Source organism: Colletotrichum tamarilloi (genome assembly GCF_030869305.1).
Source record: "Colletotrichum tamarilloi strain Tom-12 chromosome Unknown Scaffold_241.1, whole genome shotgun sequence".
In the NCBI taxonomy this organism is placed as follows: Eukaryota; Fungi; Ascomycota; class Sordariomycetes; order Glomerellales; family Glomerellaceae; genus Colletotrichum; species Colletotrichum tamarilloi.
Genome location: NW_026849624.1, coordinates 14,001 through 29,003, shown reverse-complemented (window position 1 = coordinate 29,003; position 15,003 = coordinate 14,001). Strand labels below are relative to the sequence as shown.

General features: G+C 50.3%; 6 protein-coding genes across 6 annotated transcripts; 3 read left to right on the top strand and 3 right to left on the bottom strand.

The window, feature by feature from the left end:
* Positions 1–299: 299 nt before the first annotated feature.
* Positions 300–1,013, bottom strand: CTAM01_16624 (uncharacterized protein; the record flags this gene model as incomplete). The annotated part of the gene is made up of 2 exons (XM_060532616.1): positions 300–384; positions 604–1,013. Coding segments are annotated over 2 exons (495 nt in total), but the record flags the coding sequence as incomplete, so codon positions are not given.
* Positions 1,014–2,903: 1,890 nt separating this feature from the next.
* CTAM01_16623 (uncharacterized protein) lies at positions 2,904–3,443 on the top strand (the record flags this gene model as incomplete). The annotated part of the gene is made up of 2 exons (XM_060532615.1): positions 2,904–2,971; positions 3,155–3,443. The coding sequence occupies 2 exons, from the start codon at positions 2,904–2,906 to the stop codon at positions 3,441–3,443; spliced, it is 357 nt and encodes a 118-aa protein (XP_060372815.1).
* A 565-nt stretch (positions 3,444–4,008) lies between these two features.
* CTAM01_16622 (aldo/keto reductase) lies at positions 4,009–5,280 on the top strand (the record flags this gene model as incomplete). The annotated part of the gene is made up of 4 exons (XM_060532614.1): positions 4,009–4,173; positions 4,234–4,411; positions 4,480–4,890; positions 4,949–5,280. 4 exons carry the CDS (start codon positions 4,009–4,011, stop codon positions 5,278–5,280), a joined length of 1,086 nt encoding a protein of 361 aa, XP_060372814.1.
* Positions 5,281–6,285: 1,005 nt separating this feature from the next.
* CTAM01_16621 (carboxylesterase) lies at positions 6,286–8,150 on the top strand (the record flags this gene model as incomplete). Its single annotated transcript, XM_060532613.1, has 3 exons — positions 6,286–6,980; positions 7,046–7,307; positions 7,365–8,150. The coding sequence occupies 3 exons, from the start codon at positions 6,286–6,288 to the stop codon at positions 8,148–8,150; spliced, it is 1,743 nt and encodes a 580-aa protein (XP_060372813.1).
* Positions 8,151–8,598: 448 nt separating this feature from the next.
* CTAM01_16620 (pectate lyase) lies at positions 8,599–9,735 on the bottom strand (the record flags this gene model as incomplete). Its single annotated transcript, XM_060532612.1, has 3 exons — positions 8,599–8,735; positions 8,800–9,205; positions 9,268–9,735. 3 exons carry the CDS (start codon positions 9,733–9,735, stop codon positions 8,599–8,601), a joined length of 1,011 nt encoding a protein of 336 aa, XP_060372812.1.
* Positions 9,736–11,821: 2,086 nt separating this feature from the next.
* CTAM01_16619 (uncharacterized protein) lies at positions 11,822–13,151 on the bottom strand (the record flags this gene model as incomplete). Its single annotated transcript, XM_060532611.1, has 4 exons — positions 11,822–12,406; positions 12,470–12,791; positions 12,849–12,883; positions 12,945–13,151. 4 exons carry the CDS (start codon positions 13,149–13,151, stop codon positions 11,822–11,824), a joined length of 1,149 nt encoding a protein of 382 aa, XP_060372811.1.
* Positions 13,152–15,003: the final 1,852 nt, after the last annotated feature.

The following is a 15,003-nucleotide window of genomic DNA, read 5'->3' as shown; positions in this document are numbered from 1 at the left end:
TCCTCGAGAGCCTGACGAAGCTGATCTTCGGTATATTGAGGCATTATATATAGAAGAAGACATGTGCAAAAGATGAGCCCATTTGGACGCGAATTGAAAATGTTGTGATAAAAGGAGGTTGGGGGTGGGCATTGGGTTGTGGTGGATTTTCGCGTTTTTGTGGGTGCCAGAAACAGGGGGGTGCCAGGAAGTGGGTATGTTGACTTAGCCCGCAATTTGACAGAACGAAGATTAGGGCACGCCGACGCCAGCCCCACGACAGTGTCGTTCGTCAAGTCTCTGGCGTGGTTATCGGGATGCTAGCTGTCGTCCAAGTGTAGGAATTTAATGTGCCACAGGTTACGGCAAACTTTGGGAAAAGAGATGAGGTCGTCGATGATTTCGCTGGGGACAATGGTAAGCAGATGCAACGCTACTGAGTTAAGCGGTGCCATGAGCAGAAAATCAAATCTTATTCCTTCTACAATCGAACTGGCCGAGGGTGAATGGGATATGCGTCATTAGATATTAACTTACCGTGTCAGTTGCGTTTCGGTCCCGAGAATAATTTGTCTTGTCGAAGATCCCAGTCTGTTTAGATGTTCCGTTTCCCAACTCCGATTGCCTTGGAAAAGGATACCCTTGGTGCCCTTCTGAGTGTCTGGGCGCCTGATGTGTTTCAATTGCTGGATTGATGATGCTCTTGATTTTGACGGCTGGGGCTCAGAAGGAACAGTGACTGTCTGAGGCAATGGGTCAGGCAAGCCCACTTTGTCCGTCGTCACCAAGTCGATGACGTCGTCTCCTTCCTCAGGTGGACTCGAAGAGTCCGTCGTTGTTGTTGTCATTGAAGAGGCTAGCGCTGTGGTCGATTGTGACATTGGCGGGGGTTCTACATGTTGAGGCGTTCTGGCGTCTTTGGTGCCTTTGGCTGGACTTTGATAGCGCGGGCTAGAGCTTTGTTTCTGTCTACCTTTACGAAGAAGGCTGCAAGAGAGCCAGACTTCTTCGCTGCGGAAGACTTTGCTGTCCGAATTGGAGGCATCTCAAGCAGTAAGTATGGAGGGCCAAAGAGATCATCCCGGCGAGGAAGAGGATGGGAAAGCAGAAAAGGTTAGAGAAGAAGGGGGGGGGGGGAGGGTCGAGTGTCAGGCTCCGCCGGATAGGGGATAGCATAAGGGGCAATAGGAGGAGGACCAAGCAACAAAGGAGCAGCTCAGGTATATATAGAGCGCTGAGAGTACACTTCGAGGGAGGGGCAGATTTAGTAATTCATCTTTTAGACCTAACAGCAGTTGGTCTCTGTGAGCTTCTTCCCTGTGTCGTATACCTATTGACATCGAGTTATCAAGGTTCGCGAAAAGTGGAGGAGGCTGGCTCGCTGGCACAACAACGATAGAAGAAGTAGCATTGTCGTCTACCTAGTCTAGGACAGCGATTGAGGCGCATCTGACAAATGCCACGTTCAGTTATTGCTGCAGCTCTGCATTGAGAAGAATGCGGCAGAGAGAAATGATATGACATCCGTTCTGCCTTTGTGTTCTGGTGACAGAGATTGCAACATGGCTCGTTGCTAGTAGCTAGTAACCAGAGCCAGAGATAGTACAACGCTACGGCCCTGAAGAGTTACCAGCGTACTATTACCGATTTAGCAGGGGGCAAGGGGGATCTAACAACAGATCTCTCGTCATTTCCCTACAGTGCCAGATTCGAGATGGGAAGCAGCAATGTTAGCAACGTGGTTTCCGTTCGCTTTGTACACATGCTGAACACTGGCAACCGGCATTGGCAACGCGTCCGTCAGGACCTACTAAGTCCACTGACCAGCTATGGTGTTTTAAATATGAGATGACTTTGCGAAAAGGCGTGCAAGTACAGATGAAAATGGGCAAAGTTGAGCCAGAAGACGAGGGCTCCCTACTATTACTCTTCGTTTCCGGCTCTAAGGCAAGTTCATTATCTTACAGTCGCTGCTGCCCTGGTGTGAGGTGAGGTATAACTACCATCAATTAGGTTGCAGAACCTCTGTCTTTTTGAACAAGTGACCTGTACACGCGCTTCGTATTGAACGGAGTTTCAGTTGGTGGCATTGATGCAAATCTTGGTCGTGAAAGCCGAGGCCTGGCTCGGTATTCATTTCAGCTGGTGCAACGCCTCGTAGCAGACATATTTTGACGCATGCCATTAACGAGATAATATTCACTGTGGGAGGGATTGTGCACGCTATCCCTATAGTCTGTTATTTGCAGGCGAGATCATTGACGGTGCAGTCCGAATGCTGCGGTTTCGATGTGCAACAGCTCCTAATCACTGAAACAAGGTATCCTCGACCATAGTAACAAAGCTAATTCGAGCTTCACGAGCTTCTTTGAGTTTAATATGGACGGTCCAATGAAACTCCTGGAAACTCCATGTCAGGCGGATCATAGCATGTCATCTTAACGGCGATCAGACTGACCTAGAACATTGCGTAGATCCCCCCGAACCCCACAAGGTGACTATGTGACGGGACAACGTGTCAGACAGGTCAAAGGAAGCCTTTTACGATACCGAATACGTAAAATAGGGCTATATTTCCCGTTGACAGCGATCACACCGAGAACAAATGGGATGACAGACTAAGATCTCCTGAATCAATCCCTGAGTCAACCTCGGATTTGCCAAGATTCTGGAACATTGGCATGGTAAGAGAATTTCAAGAACCCACTAAAGGACAAATCTGGATCGGCCACTGGAGATAAATTTGGCTACAACTTCCCTCTTATCCAAAGAAAATATCTCATTCATCCCTCGATTGGACTTCATTCATATTATTCTCATTTGTCTGGTACAGAATCGCAGGGCCATATTTCGTACCACCTATCTCGTTAGCATCTATTCAATCATCTGTTATTAAATACCTCTCATCTCATCTACGTCTCTTCATGCCTCAAAATGCGGCTGATTACTCTGACAGCTTGCCTGACGCTTCTAGCGAGCTCGGTATTGGCCCGTAAGTATCTCGCCTCCTATCCGTAGTAAGGGTCGACTTTGGTGTCCTCGTTCGCTGGAACAAAGGAATCGGCTATCACTTGGTAACCGACTTGCTCGAATTGACTCCCGTGCCCGATAAGATATGATTGAACTGTGTAAATGGGGGTTGAACTAAGCCAAAACTAATGAAACTTCTAGAAAGTTGTAACAACGGCCGGGGTTTTTGCAAAGGCGGACGATGCGAGCCTAATAACGACCCGAGCGGCGCTGGCCCGTTTGTCGGTAACTTCAAGGAATGTCAGACTGGAAACGGACGATCTCAAGTCGACGACTTCATCTTGGGAGGTGGTAACCAGAATGCTGAACTCAATGCTGGGGCTGCTTGTAACAATGGTAGAGGAACCTGCAGCGCTCGCGGTGCTTGCGAACCTAACAACGACCCCAGTGGTGCTGGACCATTTGTGGGAACTTTTGAGGAGTGCTTCAGTTAGAGATGCTAACTTCTTCCCTCAATACAAGCTATCTTTCAATCGTTTGACATAATGGCCCTTGCCAACAACCACAGCCCCAAGCGAGACAGATGTGACAATGTGTTGCCAGTCTTCCTGGTCGACGGCGGAGTTTATATATCCTAAGTCCGGCTCCTAATCAGGGGCAGAGGAGCTTATTCAGGACCAGTCATCGATTTCAATCCCCTTGCATGATGGACCACAGCTCAAGCTTAGTTTAAGAGCTAATTCCGAATCACGAATGCTCTGATGGTCAGCAAGCTGCACCAGATGGTGGGCTTAAAGAGGTAGGCCAGTGATCAGCGCAGTGCGGGGTAGCTCTTCGCTTCTCGGTTCCATCACCGACCCGCGCTGTGACCGCTCCAAAGTATGTCGCGATCGGGCTTGATGACGTTTGTGCTGCCAACGTAGCTATTTAGACCATCTCTCTGCCCTTCACAACCTTCTACAAGTTTTCAATTAAACAATTTCCTGCCAGCCGGTCTCAGCAGATCATATTCACCCGTACAACGACTTACTCATCAAAAGTCTAGCACAACTCGCAGCAATGGCATCTAAGGAGCTCCCAGCACGCCTGAGGGAAAGTATCGAGAGCACCAAGGTCGAGTACCGCCAGCTCGGAAAGTCCGGGTTGCGTGTCTCAGTTCCCATTTTTGGCTGCATGAGTTTTGGAGACTCTCAGTCCATCGACTGGGTTCTGAATGAGGATGAGGTATGTTGAACGCTTACGCGATGATCATCGACCAGCGTGGCTAAGAAACATAACATGTAGGCACTTCCGCTTCTGAAGGCGGCGCACGATCGGGGATTGAATACTTGGGATACCGCCAACGCATACTCGAATGGCGCATCCGAGCGGACGATTGCCAAGGCCCTGAAGAAATACAACATCCCCCGCGAGAAGGTGGTCATTTTGACTAAGTGTTTCTTTGCCGTCGGTGAAGAGCCTGGTATGTGACTCGGTGCTTGATGCTGTGACAATCATGGTCGCATCGCTGACGAACTTCTCACTTTGTAGAGACTCGTCACTTCAACTACCGCGAGGAAATCAACAAATCGAAGGACTACCAAAACCAATGGGGTTTGTCTAGAGCTTCTATCTTCAACCAGGTGGAGGCTTCCTTGAAGAGACTGGACACTCCGTACATCGATCTTCTCCAGATTCATAGATTTGACCCCAGAACACCTGTAGAAGAGACGATGAAGGCGCTGCACGACTTGGTGCAGACGGGAAAGGTTCGGTACATCGGTGCCAGCAGCATGTGGGGTACTCAATTTGCCCAGATGCAGTTCACTGCTGAGAAGAATGGTTGGACGAAGTTCGTGAGCATGCAAAATCACTACAATCTGTTGTATCGCGAAGAAGAAAGGGAGATGAACCGATTCTGTAACAACACTGGAGTCGGACTCATTCCGTGGGCTCCTCTCTGTAAGTCAATGGCCCTCACATTCAGGTTCGGCTCACGCTAATTGGTGACATCAACTAGGCCGTGGTCACCTAGCCCGACCACCAAAGGACTTTGGCTCCACCTCTCGCAGCAAGACCGAGAAGGAGGGTCAGCCCGGAAGCCATGGAACGGTGGAGCCGGACCTGACCATCATCAAGCGAGTTCAGGAAATCGCGGAGAAGCGGGACTGGCCCATGTCCCATGTGGCTCTTGCATGGATCAACAAACGAATTACGAGCCCCATTATCGGCTTCAGTAGCGTCGAGAGAATCGACCAAGCAATCACTGCTGACGGCAAGGTCCTAACCGATGAGGAGGAGAAGTACCTTGAAGAACTGTACCAACCCAAGGCCATCTCGGGACATGCCTAAGTCGGCCGCGCAGGGAAGGATCTAGATAACCTTTGAATAGTTATGAAGGTAGAGCCAATCAGACCTTTCTTTTAGCCTCCTCCAAATGATTCTGTGTAGCATCAAGAGTACACAAGTCAGCCAGCATCTCCCTGGAAGCTGGCAATGATTGACACTTCCAAGACGTTGACGAAGCTTCGCTTCAGCTATCAGCGCTCCCCGATATCTGTCTCCCAGTACTACTTGAATTACGGTGCCGAACACGAATTCGGAACTATGATGATTTGGATCCTACACAGTAGATTGGCTGAAGCGGTCTTCGTCTGATCTCCCTCAAATCCTCGCAACACAGACCGTCGCAGAACATGAGTTTTTGCCTGATTCGGCGCCGGTGCCCTGAATAACACTATCTCCAATGTAGCCGATGCAGCCAATTCAGGCCGATTTCAGCTCTTGTGGTCCCCCCCTCGTCTACATTACACTACTCATTCATCCAAGGTCGTATCCCAAGTCGCAGCCATCTGATAGCATAATCGCGTGACACCTGCCGACCCATCATATGTGATCTCGCTGCCGAGGGTGGAGACAAACGTGCTTCTACCCATGGGATCGAGTTGCAGGGAGAGCCCCTTGTTGAAGTTCTTGAGAGGTTCAACGAGCAGCCTCCTATCTTGGAATGCTGTCAAATTTTAGAAACACTTCCGTTTCGGGCCATGCGATGCGAAGAATAACCTACAGTATCCGCCACATCGCTACCTCCCGCGCGGCGCTACCTGGTTCATCTGGAATTAAGCTCATTGGACAAAACAAGACGGCAGCGATGAAATCTTGGTTCATCGATCGTAATGAAGTCATTGCCTTTCCATTCATTCCGAAGACAAGCTCCAGGCGTAATGACCATCGCGCCATATATCGATCCCAATCCGCCGCCACAACCCCATTTGGATCGATGGATTCGCCTTAGTGGAAGGATGAGAACAAGCCAGATGAGCCTTTCTCCGCTCTTGCATACTTTGCTACCTCATTATGATTATTTCGAACTTGGTCTTCGTCTCTCTATGTGCTCAGACATGGGCTGCACCACAGCAAGGGGGCGGTGGAACCCCTCGAGTCACCATCAAGGCACCTCAAGCAAACCTGAAAGGTACAACGAAAGGATTTCTTGGAGCCAAGGCTGGTGAAGTTGAATCATTTAATGGGATCCCCTTTGCCAAGCCTCCCATTGGAGACTTGAGGTTCAAGCCACCTGTACGGCTTACCGAAGCCATGGGCGAAGTCGATGCCACCACGGAACAACCAGAGTCATGCCCACAGTTCATCCTACAACCAGACTTTGGCTCGCCTCTTATTCCTCCAGACCTTCTCGATAAGGTCCTCAATCTACCCATTCTCAGGAACCTAGCCGTCGGGCAAGAAGACTGTCTCACTATTAATGTGCAACGCCCCGCCGGAACCAAAGAGGGAGATAAGCTACCGGTGATGTATTGGATCTTTGGCGGTGGGTTTGAACTAGGCAGCACCTCCATGTACAATGGAGCTGGACTTATCGCAGAAGGGATGTCTACCGGCAAGCCATTCGTTTTCGTGGCAGTTAACTACCGTGTGGGTGCTTGGGGATTCATGCCGGGCAAGGACCTCATGCAGGAAGGCAGCTCTAACGCCGGTCTTCTGGACCAACGAATGGGACTAGAATGGGTCCAGGACAACATTGCTAGCTTTGGGTAGGTCTCATAGTCCCTCTGAACCAAAATGAAAAAGTCAAAGATGCTGATTGCTTGTCTTCTAGTGGCGACCCGGACAAGGTCACTCTATGGGGAGAGTCGGCTGGCGCTATATCAATCTTCAGTCAACTCTCTCTCCACAACGGCAACATCACACGCAATGGCAAGGCCCTCTTCCGCGGCGCCATAATGAACTCCGGATCTGCTGTTCCGACTGATCCAATGGACTCTCCTAAAGCCACAAAGGTTTATGACAAGGTCCTGTCTGCTGCCGGATGTGATGGAGCGCCTGATCGATTAAAGTGCCTGCGAGATCTCTCTTACGATGTAAGGCTATCTAGTGTACCTCTATCTCTGACTGTTATGGCTGACATATGCGGCTAGGACATGCGCAAAGCTGCAAACTCTGTGCCAGGCCTTTTGAGTTACAGCTCAGTAGCTCTTTCCTACCTCCCGAGACCTGACGGGAAGAACATAGTGTCAAGCCCAGAAGTATTTGCTACTTCTGGGAAGCTCCCCAAGGTGCCCTTCATTTTAGGAGATCAAGAAGACGAGGGCACCCTTTTCGCTTTATTCCAACCGAACATCACCAGGACTCGAGAGGTTGAAGAATACCTCGGCGAACTCTACTTCAACAATGCCTCCCCGCAGCAGATCAAGGACTTAGTAGGCACTTACGCTGCCCGCCCTTCTGAAGGATCGCCGTTCAGAACCGCAGGGTTCAACGAAGTCCGGCCGCAGTTCAAGAGACTAGCTGCCATCTTAGGTGACACGGTTTTCACCCTCACCCGTCGAGCTGTGTTCAACATCTCTCAAACAGTCCAGCCAGAAGTCAACACCTGGAGCTACCTCGCCAGTTACGACTACGGTACTCCTGTCCTCGGAACATTCCACGGATCGGATCTCCTCCAAGTATTTTACGGGATCAAGCCGAACTACGCTGCTTCGGCGACGCGGGCGTACTACTTTAACTTCGCTTACAATCTGGACCCCAATGACTCCTCTGGAGGCACGGGGAAGGCAAAGGTGAAATTGATCGATTGGCCTAAGTGGAGAGACGGAAATAAGATGCTGCACATGATGGCCAAGAGTGCGGATTTGATAGATGATGATTTCCGACAGGACAGCTTCAACTTCTTGCTGAATAATGTAGAGAAATTACGCTTCTAAATTTGTGGGAGACTTTACGGTTCGTCTGGGGACTAGAGCTGGACTCTATGGTCTTCTGAAGTTTGGGGTTGGAAAGACATGGCCGTTCGCAACGACATCACTGGCGTTTGTGCTATGCGCACCTGCGGCGCCGCTCTTATCAGTTAATACTCGACTGAATCAATTCTCTACGACTACATGCCGATTATTGTTCCATGAAGGGTACATGTAGTCGCCCTGGCCACCCCCATAACCATCTCAGTGTCAGTGTGGCCAATGCGGTTGTCGTCTGATACCGACTTGCGATGACACAAACGTCTGCCTAAGCTCGAAGAAGCGATTTGATGCGATCTGTCACGTAGGATCTCGCGCCAGCTTAACAAAAGTCCCGCAATTTTATCTGAGTTTCTCGGATAGTACTCTGTCTACTTATATGGCTCTTTCACTCTATCGGCTCTAGTAAGGTACTTCAAACTCGGCCAACTCCTGCACCAAGTTTGACAATGGGTGCTACCAAATGCAGAGGAGTGAGCTTGAACTGGTAGGGCGCCTTGTAGAAGGTACCCTTCTGGGTGATGTTGACACCAGCTTTTCCCCAGTCATTGGCTATTACCATGTTAGCATATCCTAAGATAGTCACGAACAAGTGACGGGATAAGCAAATACATACGTGCACCAAGATTAGCAAAGCCATCCAGTTCTTCGTCACCACAGACACAAGTATTTGGAGAATCATCGGGGATTACGAGGCCGTAAGTGCTGAGCGCCTCACGGGTGTTTCCGCGAAAGACATTGCCTTCGACGAGAACCTGGTTATCGGAGCGAGAGTGAATGGCCTGATAGAGGAAATCTTCGTAGAGGTTGCTATAGATGTGCTGGTGTCCGAAGCGACCTGCAGGCCCGCGAGTGCCCTCGTTCTTCCAATAATTGTGGTGGTATGTAACGTGAAGATGGCCAAAGTCGAGATCGCGGAATGTGGCATCGTTCCCAACGAGGGATGACTTCCAGTGGTCGTGGAAGTAGTTCCAGGAAACAGTGATCCAGTCCGAGGCACGGATAATATCAACCTGACCGTCCTGTTTGATTGGAGTTAGCAACATTTCCAATTAGGAAGCTCATGCGGAAGAAGGTCATTTACATAGAAGTCCGGGCCTTTGGTAATATCTGAGGTGAATTCGTTGTGATCCACCCAGACCCTAGTAGAGTTACGGATCGTGATGCAGTCGTTGTCCAGGATGTGGCTGATCTTGAGATTCTGCAAGATGACGTTTGTTGCGTTGTAGACATTGAGACCCTTGCCGGTAATATGTGCTGTGTTCTTGTAGCCAACTAAGCTCTTGTTGGATCCGACGTTGAGGCGTGCAGGCAAGACGAATTCGCCCTTCAGGACCACAATCTTGGGATCACTGCCTACCACCGCGGTCTGAAGCTCAGGAACACTTGAGACTGTCACGGTCGGGCCGCCTTTGCCTCCGGTAGTCTTGCCAAGTGGGTTGTCTTTCGCGAAGCCTTCAACTTCCCAAGAGGCAAGGCCGAGCCAATCGAGGGGATTGGCAGTGGTTAAGCCTAGGAAGGCGCAGAAAACTACCGAGACGCTGACTCTCATAGTGGTAATTATCTTGAGAAGGAACAGGGGCCGGAAAAGAAGACACAGAGGGGAGTATGACCACTACTGACAACAGATTGCGTGATCTACAAGAACGGCCCATTGACTGGAAGGCCAGTGCCTGGTCCTACTTATATACCATCTATTGCATCCATGAGCTCACAGTCTGCTAGTCAATCAGCATCCCTCAAACCCCGAACCGAGCCTCGAGCCAGGTTCCAAGCTACTCGATCTGCAGCTATTCCGCGATTCTATGAACGTCATGAACATTTTCCTACGAGCATGCGGAGAACCCTGCATGCCTTGCAGAAATTGCAGAAGCCATCACCAATGATAGTCATCCAGGATACCAGGTCGAGCACCTTGGACAAGCCACGCAACCACGGAAAGGCTATGCCAAGATCCGGCTAGCGATGGCGCTCCACTGCCAGTGGTGGAAAATGGAGACTCCGGGCCATGATGGGATGCGGCAGAAATGGCACGGGATGTTGCAGAGCATTTGCCTGTTGGGAAAGACGAGATGTTGGACGCAGCCAAGGTTGACTCCAACCGCTGAGAATCAAGCGAGATGGAGATCATTCTGCCTGAGGTGACGGTGTGTGATGGGGGTTATTAGAGGATATCTGCAGGTGCAATAGGGCAGGCTGCAGGGACAGGTAAGAAATGCAGTTGGCTGGTGGTAAAGCCTAATCTACGGAAAATGGGGTAAACCTTGCTCCAATGCAACAGAAATACTTCACATTGGTTGGGTCCATCATCCCGTGGAATAAGCTTATGGACTTCGCGAAAGTCAAAGAGAGACTCTATGCGGCCCCGATCGGGAACAACATCAATCATGCAAGGTCCTTTGTGTCGAGTGTTAGTCGCAGGGATAGAGCAGCCATGTACGAACAATACGCTTATACACTTCTTGCATTGCCCAGAGCAATAATCCCCTCTTGCTGTCCCAAGTCTGAAGCCCAAGCATTTGAATATTACTCCGGGGGCTAGAGAATCATTACCCCTCACGAAATGCACACGATGCAGGGCGCATATGCAATGCCGCGACGCCCAGACTAAATCAGCCTGTGAAATTCATGTATGCGGAGCTGGGTCTCGTCCGGAAATGCTCTCAGACTCAATCGTCCTTTCATTCTTTGGGTTCGGAGGCGTTCGGGAATCCAAGCCACGCGGAGCCCTTGTCCAGATTCTTCCATGAACCACGTTGTCGAGTGACACTGCGTCTAGTCAACCGACTTCTATGAATTGACGTGCTCATTTCTCCAGGAAGTGGGGCAAACCTTTCTAAATGTTGGTCGAGCTCAAGAATCCGGTTGATCATCTATCAGCCTATCATCATGATACTTCTCAACGATTTCTAGGAGAGTCTCGGAGGCTTCTGAGACAGCTCACCTGTTGTTTTAAGAGGGTTATTCCAGGCCAGCGGAGAACTTTACGTAAGGGGCTTTCGAGGCGCTGGCGGTCTCACCTCAGCCCTCTCGGCCAGGCCCGTCTGCTTCGGGGCCTCAGCTCCGGCTCAACCACCGGTCTAGACTCCGCCCCGCAGACACGGCCCCACCAGGGCTTTCCTCACTCGCTTCACGACTCAAATCCCACACTTCCTCACCCTCCCACCGCAATGATTCCTATTGCCTAATTTCCACTTCGGTCTTCAACAATTCAAATGGTCTGGTGGTGTAGTTGGTTATCACGTCAGTCTAACAGATTCGAGGCAACTCGACCTGAGCACACTGAAGGTCTCCGGTTCAAGTCCGGGCTAGATCATCATGGGCGATTGGTTTAGTGGTATAATGACCGCTTAGCATGCGGTAGGTCCTGGGTTCGATTCCCAGATCGTCCATTCTTTTGCTTCCTGGAACCTTTTTTGCTTTTTTTTTGCCTTTCTTTGCATGTTCCTTGCCCTTCATTCTCTGCTCCTTGTTATAGTTCTAGTCGGATCACGCCCCCCCCCCCCCCGCCCCCTTCAGGGACCTTCACACAGAAGAGGCGAAACGCAACTTGCCAGGCATTATCAACTTGTAAAAGGTCTATAGTTCTAGTCTTGCTTCGATGTCGAAGTGGGAAGATGAAATGGCTGCGCAAGCGTCTACTCCTGTTTCGCAGGCTTGCGTCCTACCATCAGGTACATGGGTGTGAAAATCTTCTCCTTGCCACCGAGAACAAGCGCATCAGCAGCGACACAAAGGCTATCTGACATCTTCATCATCCCAGGAGGGGCAAGTCTCAAAGTCTCCATAAGTCCAAGGAACCCATGCGTAAAAGCCCGTCCCAGCCCAGTCATGCGGAAGGTGTAGAGCAAGTCGCCCACCGTCTGCGCGTGTCTCCAGCTACCCGCGTCCAACGGCCAGTACCACGGGCTCGGATCCGGACGCTCTGCCATGTCCTCGTTCTGGATCATCTCGAAGCCCGCTGCTTGGAAGGCGCGTACAGCTTCTGATGCTTTGACCATGTTGGCGATACCGTCTCCTTGTTCGATGTCGATGCGAATCTTGCGCAGACGGAGGTCTTCGTTGTCGTACTTTTCCGTCATGACCCATTCGTAGACGCCAAAGACGCCACCAGGCTTGAGGACTCTGAAGATCTCGGAGTACACGTCTTGTAGGGACGGGGCGTGGACTGTGGCTTCGATAGCGTAGACCGCGTCAAAGGTGTTGTCTTCGAAGGGAATGTTCTGTTGAGCATTTGTTGTCAGTTAGGCTTGTAGGTGTGATTTATCGAAGGTAAGGGTTTATACCATGAAGTCGCCTTGGACGAATTGGAGCTGCTTATCTAACTTGGATTTCACAGCATACCTCGTGGCCCGTTCCACCTGGTACTCGTTGATGTTGAGACCGGTGATGTACGCCCCTGTGAACTTGGCAATCTCCCGAGCAGGTCCGCCCACGCCGCAGCCAACGTCCAGTACCTTCATATCCTTTTTAATGTCGATAACGTGGGCGAGGTAGTGTTCGTGTCTTGCGATGCTCTGCTTGAAAGATTCACCGGCAGAAGGGCGAGAAAAGTGGAAGCTTTGGCCGAAGCCATACTCGTAGAAATCGGTCGCCAAGTTGTAGTATCTAGAAAGCCAACAATTAGACCACAAGATTGCTTCTTAATGTGAGGATCGAGCTTACTGCCGAGTAAGAGAAGCGTAATCTGCTGTACGAGCCTGTATGGTAGCAATAGTTAGGCAAAGTTGGGTAAAAGTGTGCTCGTAATATTGGACGTACATCACGGTCTTCTTTCGTTTCTTTTTGTGCGCTCTTATTATCCCAATGACTGAAGTACTCGTCCGTGGCCGCCTTCTGGGCTTCGTAGTCCTTCTTCAACATTGCTGACATGCCGACGTCTTTGGACGTTCCCTTGTGGAGAATCTTCTCAAACGTGGCATCTTTGGCCAAGAGCATCTGCCCTTCCTCTGGAATAGTTCCAACCATTATGATGAATGACGAGGTCGGATTTGTAGATGACTGTGACTTGTAATAGAGTTGGAAACGGTTGATTTGCGATGCCCAGAATTGGTAGAAACTTGGCAGAGGTTGTTGAAAGACGTAGTTCTCGAAGTGTTGTCATCCTTTTTTATCAACACGAGCGTCTCCTCTGCTTTTAAGTGATTTTTCTTCAACGTTGCTTTCAACCATCAATTCAATAAGTTGGACATATTGATTCTATCATTCACAAAGTAAGGGAGGCTGAGATGTCAGACACGAATACGTGATAAGCTCCTCGATGGCAATAAAATCCGAATACGAATGCGCCTCTCTACCCCCACTGCGGATGCCAGAACCGTCAACTCGGGCAAAGCTCTGGAGTCTCTCTGATTCGTCAACCCTGCCCAAATGGGAAAGACGGTGGATCGCGAAGATGATGCAACAACCCGTTCGCTCCCGTAGAGCCGTGTCCTCACTCAATGGAGGATTCTGATGAAATTTGTGGATATCTCTCGAAACGTTCTGTCCTTTCTGCAGGCATCATTCCGCTTTACCATGCTTTCTGATGAAATTGCTGGTCTTCGGGAGACCCATATTTCGAGCCTATTGTGGAAAGGCGCCGGTCTGACCTGTCCGTGCTGCTCGCAGAGCCATGGACACGAATACGAAGAACGGCCGGATCCAATACTACTTGCCTTGATATCGATGATTGAATAGTCGGCACAGAGGGACACCGGATGCTGGTATATCGTAGGTATTCTCAACATCAAAGCGAATGAACATTGCACGGGGTGACTCTTACGCTTCTTGCCATCATAAATATCCCTCAAAAAAGCTTAGCTCAATGGCGCATCATGGATTGTGGCAGCCACAGTCTCAAAGTAGGCTCCATCCATGCCCAGGGGTTGTCTGCGAACTTGCTAAAGCACACCCGCTCGTTGTCCTTGAGCTTAGCGTGGCGTTCAACTCCTAATAATCACCATTCCGCCCCAAGTCGTGAAGCCAATGCATTATCTGCTAACCCGTGATCATGTCAGAACCATAGAGCCATAATTTTGATTGCATAAGGCAACGATAACCTGACTTTCATTAGGCGGGTAGTTAAGAGATGAATGGATTGCGACAGGAACAGACAGGACTATGGGCTATTGTTATCTCTACAATGGCCAAGTTCTGCTGTGCTCTCCCGATGGCGGGGTATTCTGTCCGTACTACTTCTACCGCTTCCGTGACTGGTGCGGGGCGGAGCCTGGTGCCCGGGGACGGGTCCGGGCTCAAGGGTTCCGGAAACTTCGGAAGACAGCCGGCGGGCCTAGCATGTGATAATCGGAGCCGTGGAGATGAGACGGACCCGGCCACTTGGTGCTGCCCCATTTTGATGCTGCGGTAACGATGGGCTTAGGCCCGAACCCGATTACCTATGGCTCCACTTACGGTGCACATCGAACGGAGCCGTGACTCGTGACTCGCGATAATCCTATCCGGATCGTACAGCGGGATACTCGTGCCATCCTTGTCACTCCCGTTGGCAGTCTTGTGTGGTAGCCTTCGTCAGCCTCAATCGCTAGTCATTTTCTAGGTTCACGTCTCATTGACACGATAATGAGTTCGCCCTAAGCCGCATTCAAATCTGGGTTGGCCAGATTTGCGGTTGTCTGTCTAAGGATCTGACTGTAGATCTGACAGAGCCGCACTATGCATTGCCCTGAAGAAATCGAGATATATCATATATCCTGTCGTGTCACTTAGATACGATGGATTTGGGCAGTAGATTCGATCATTTGCTGACTGCCCGTCGATATCCGAGGCACGTGTAAGATCTATCCGGTGAGCTTGGTTTCTACATCTGGAGATGATT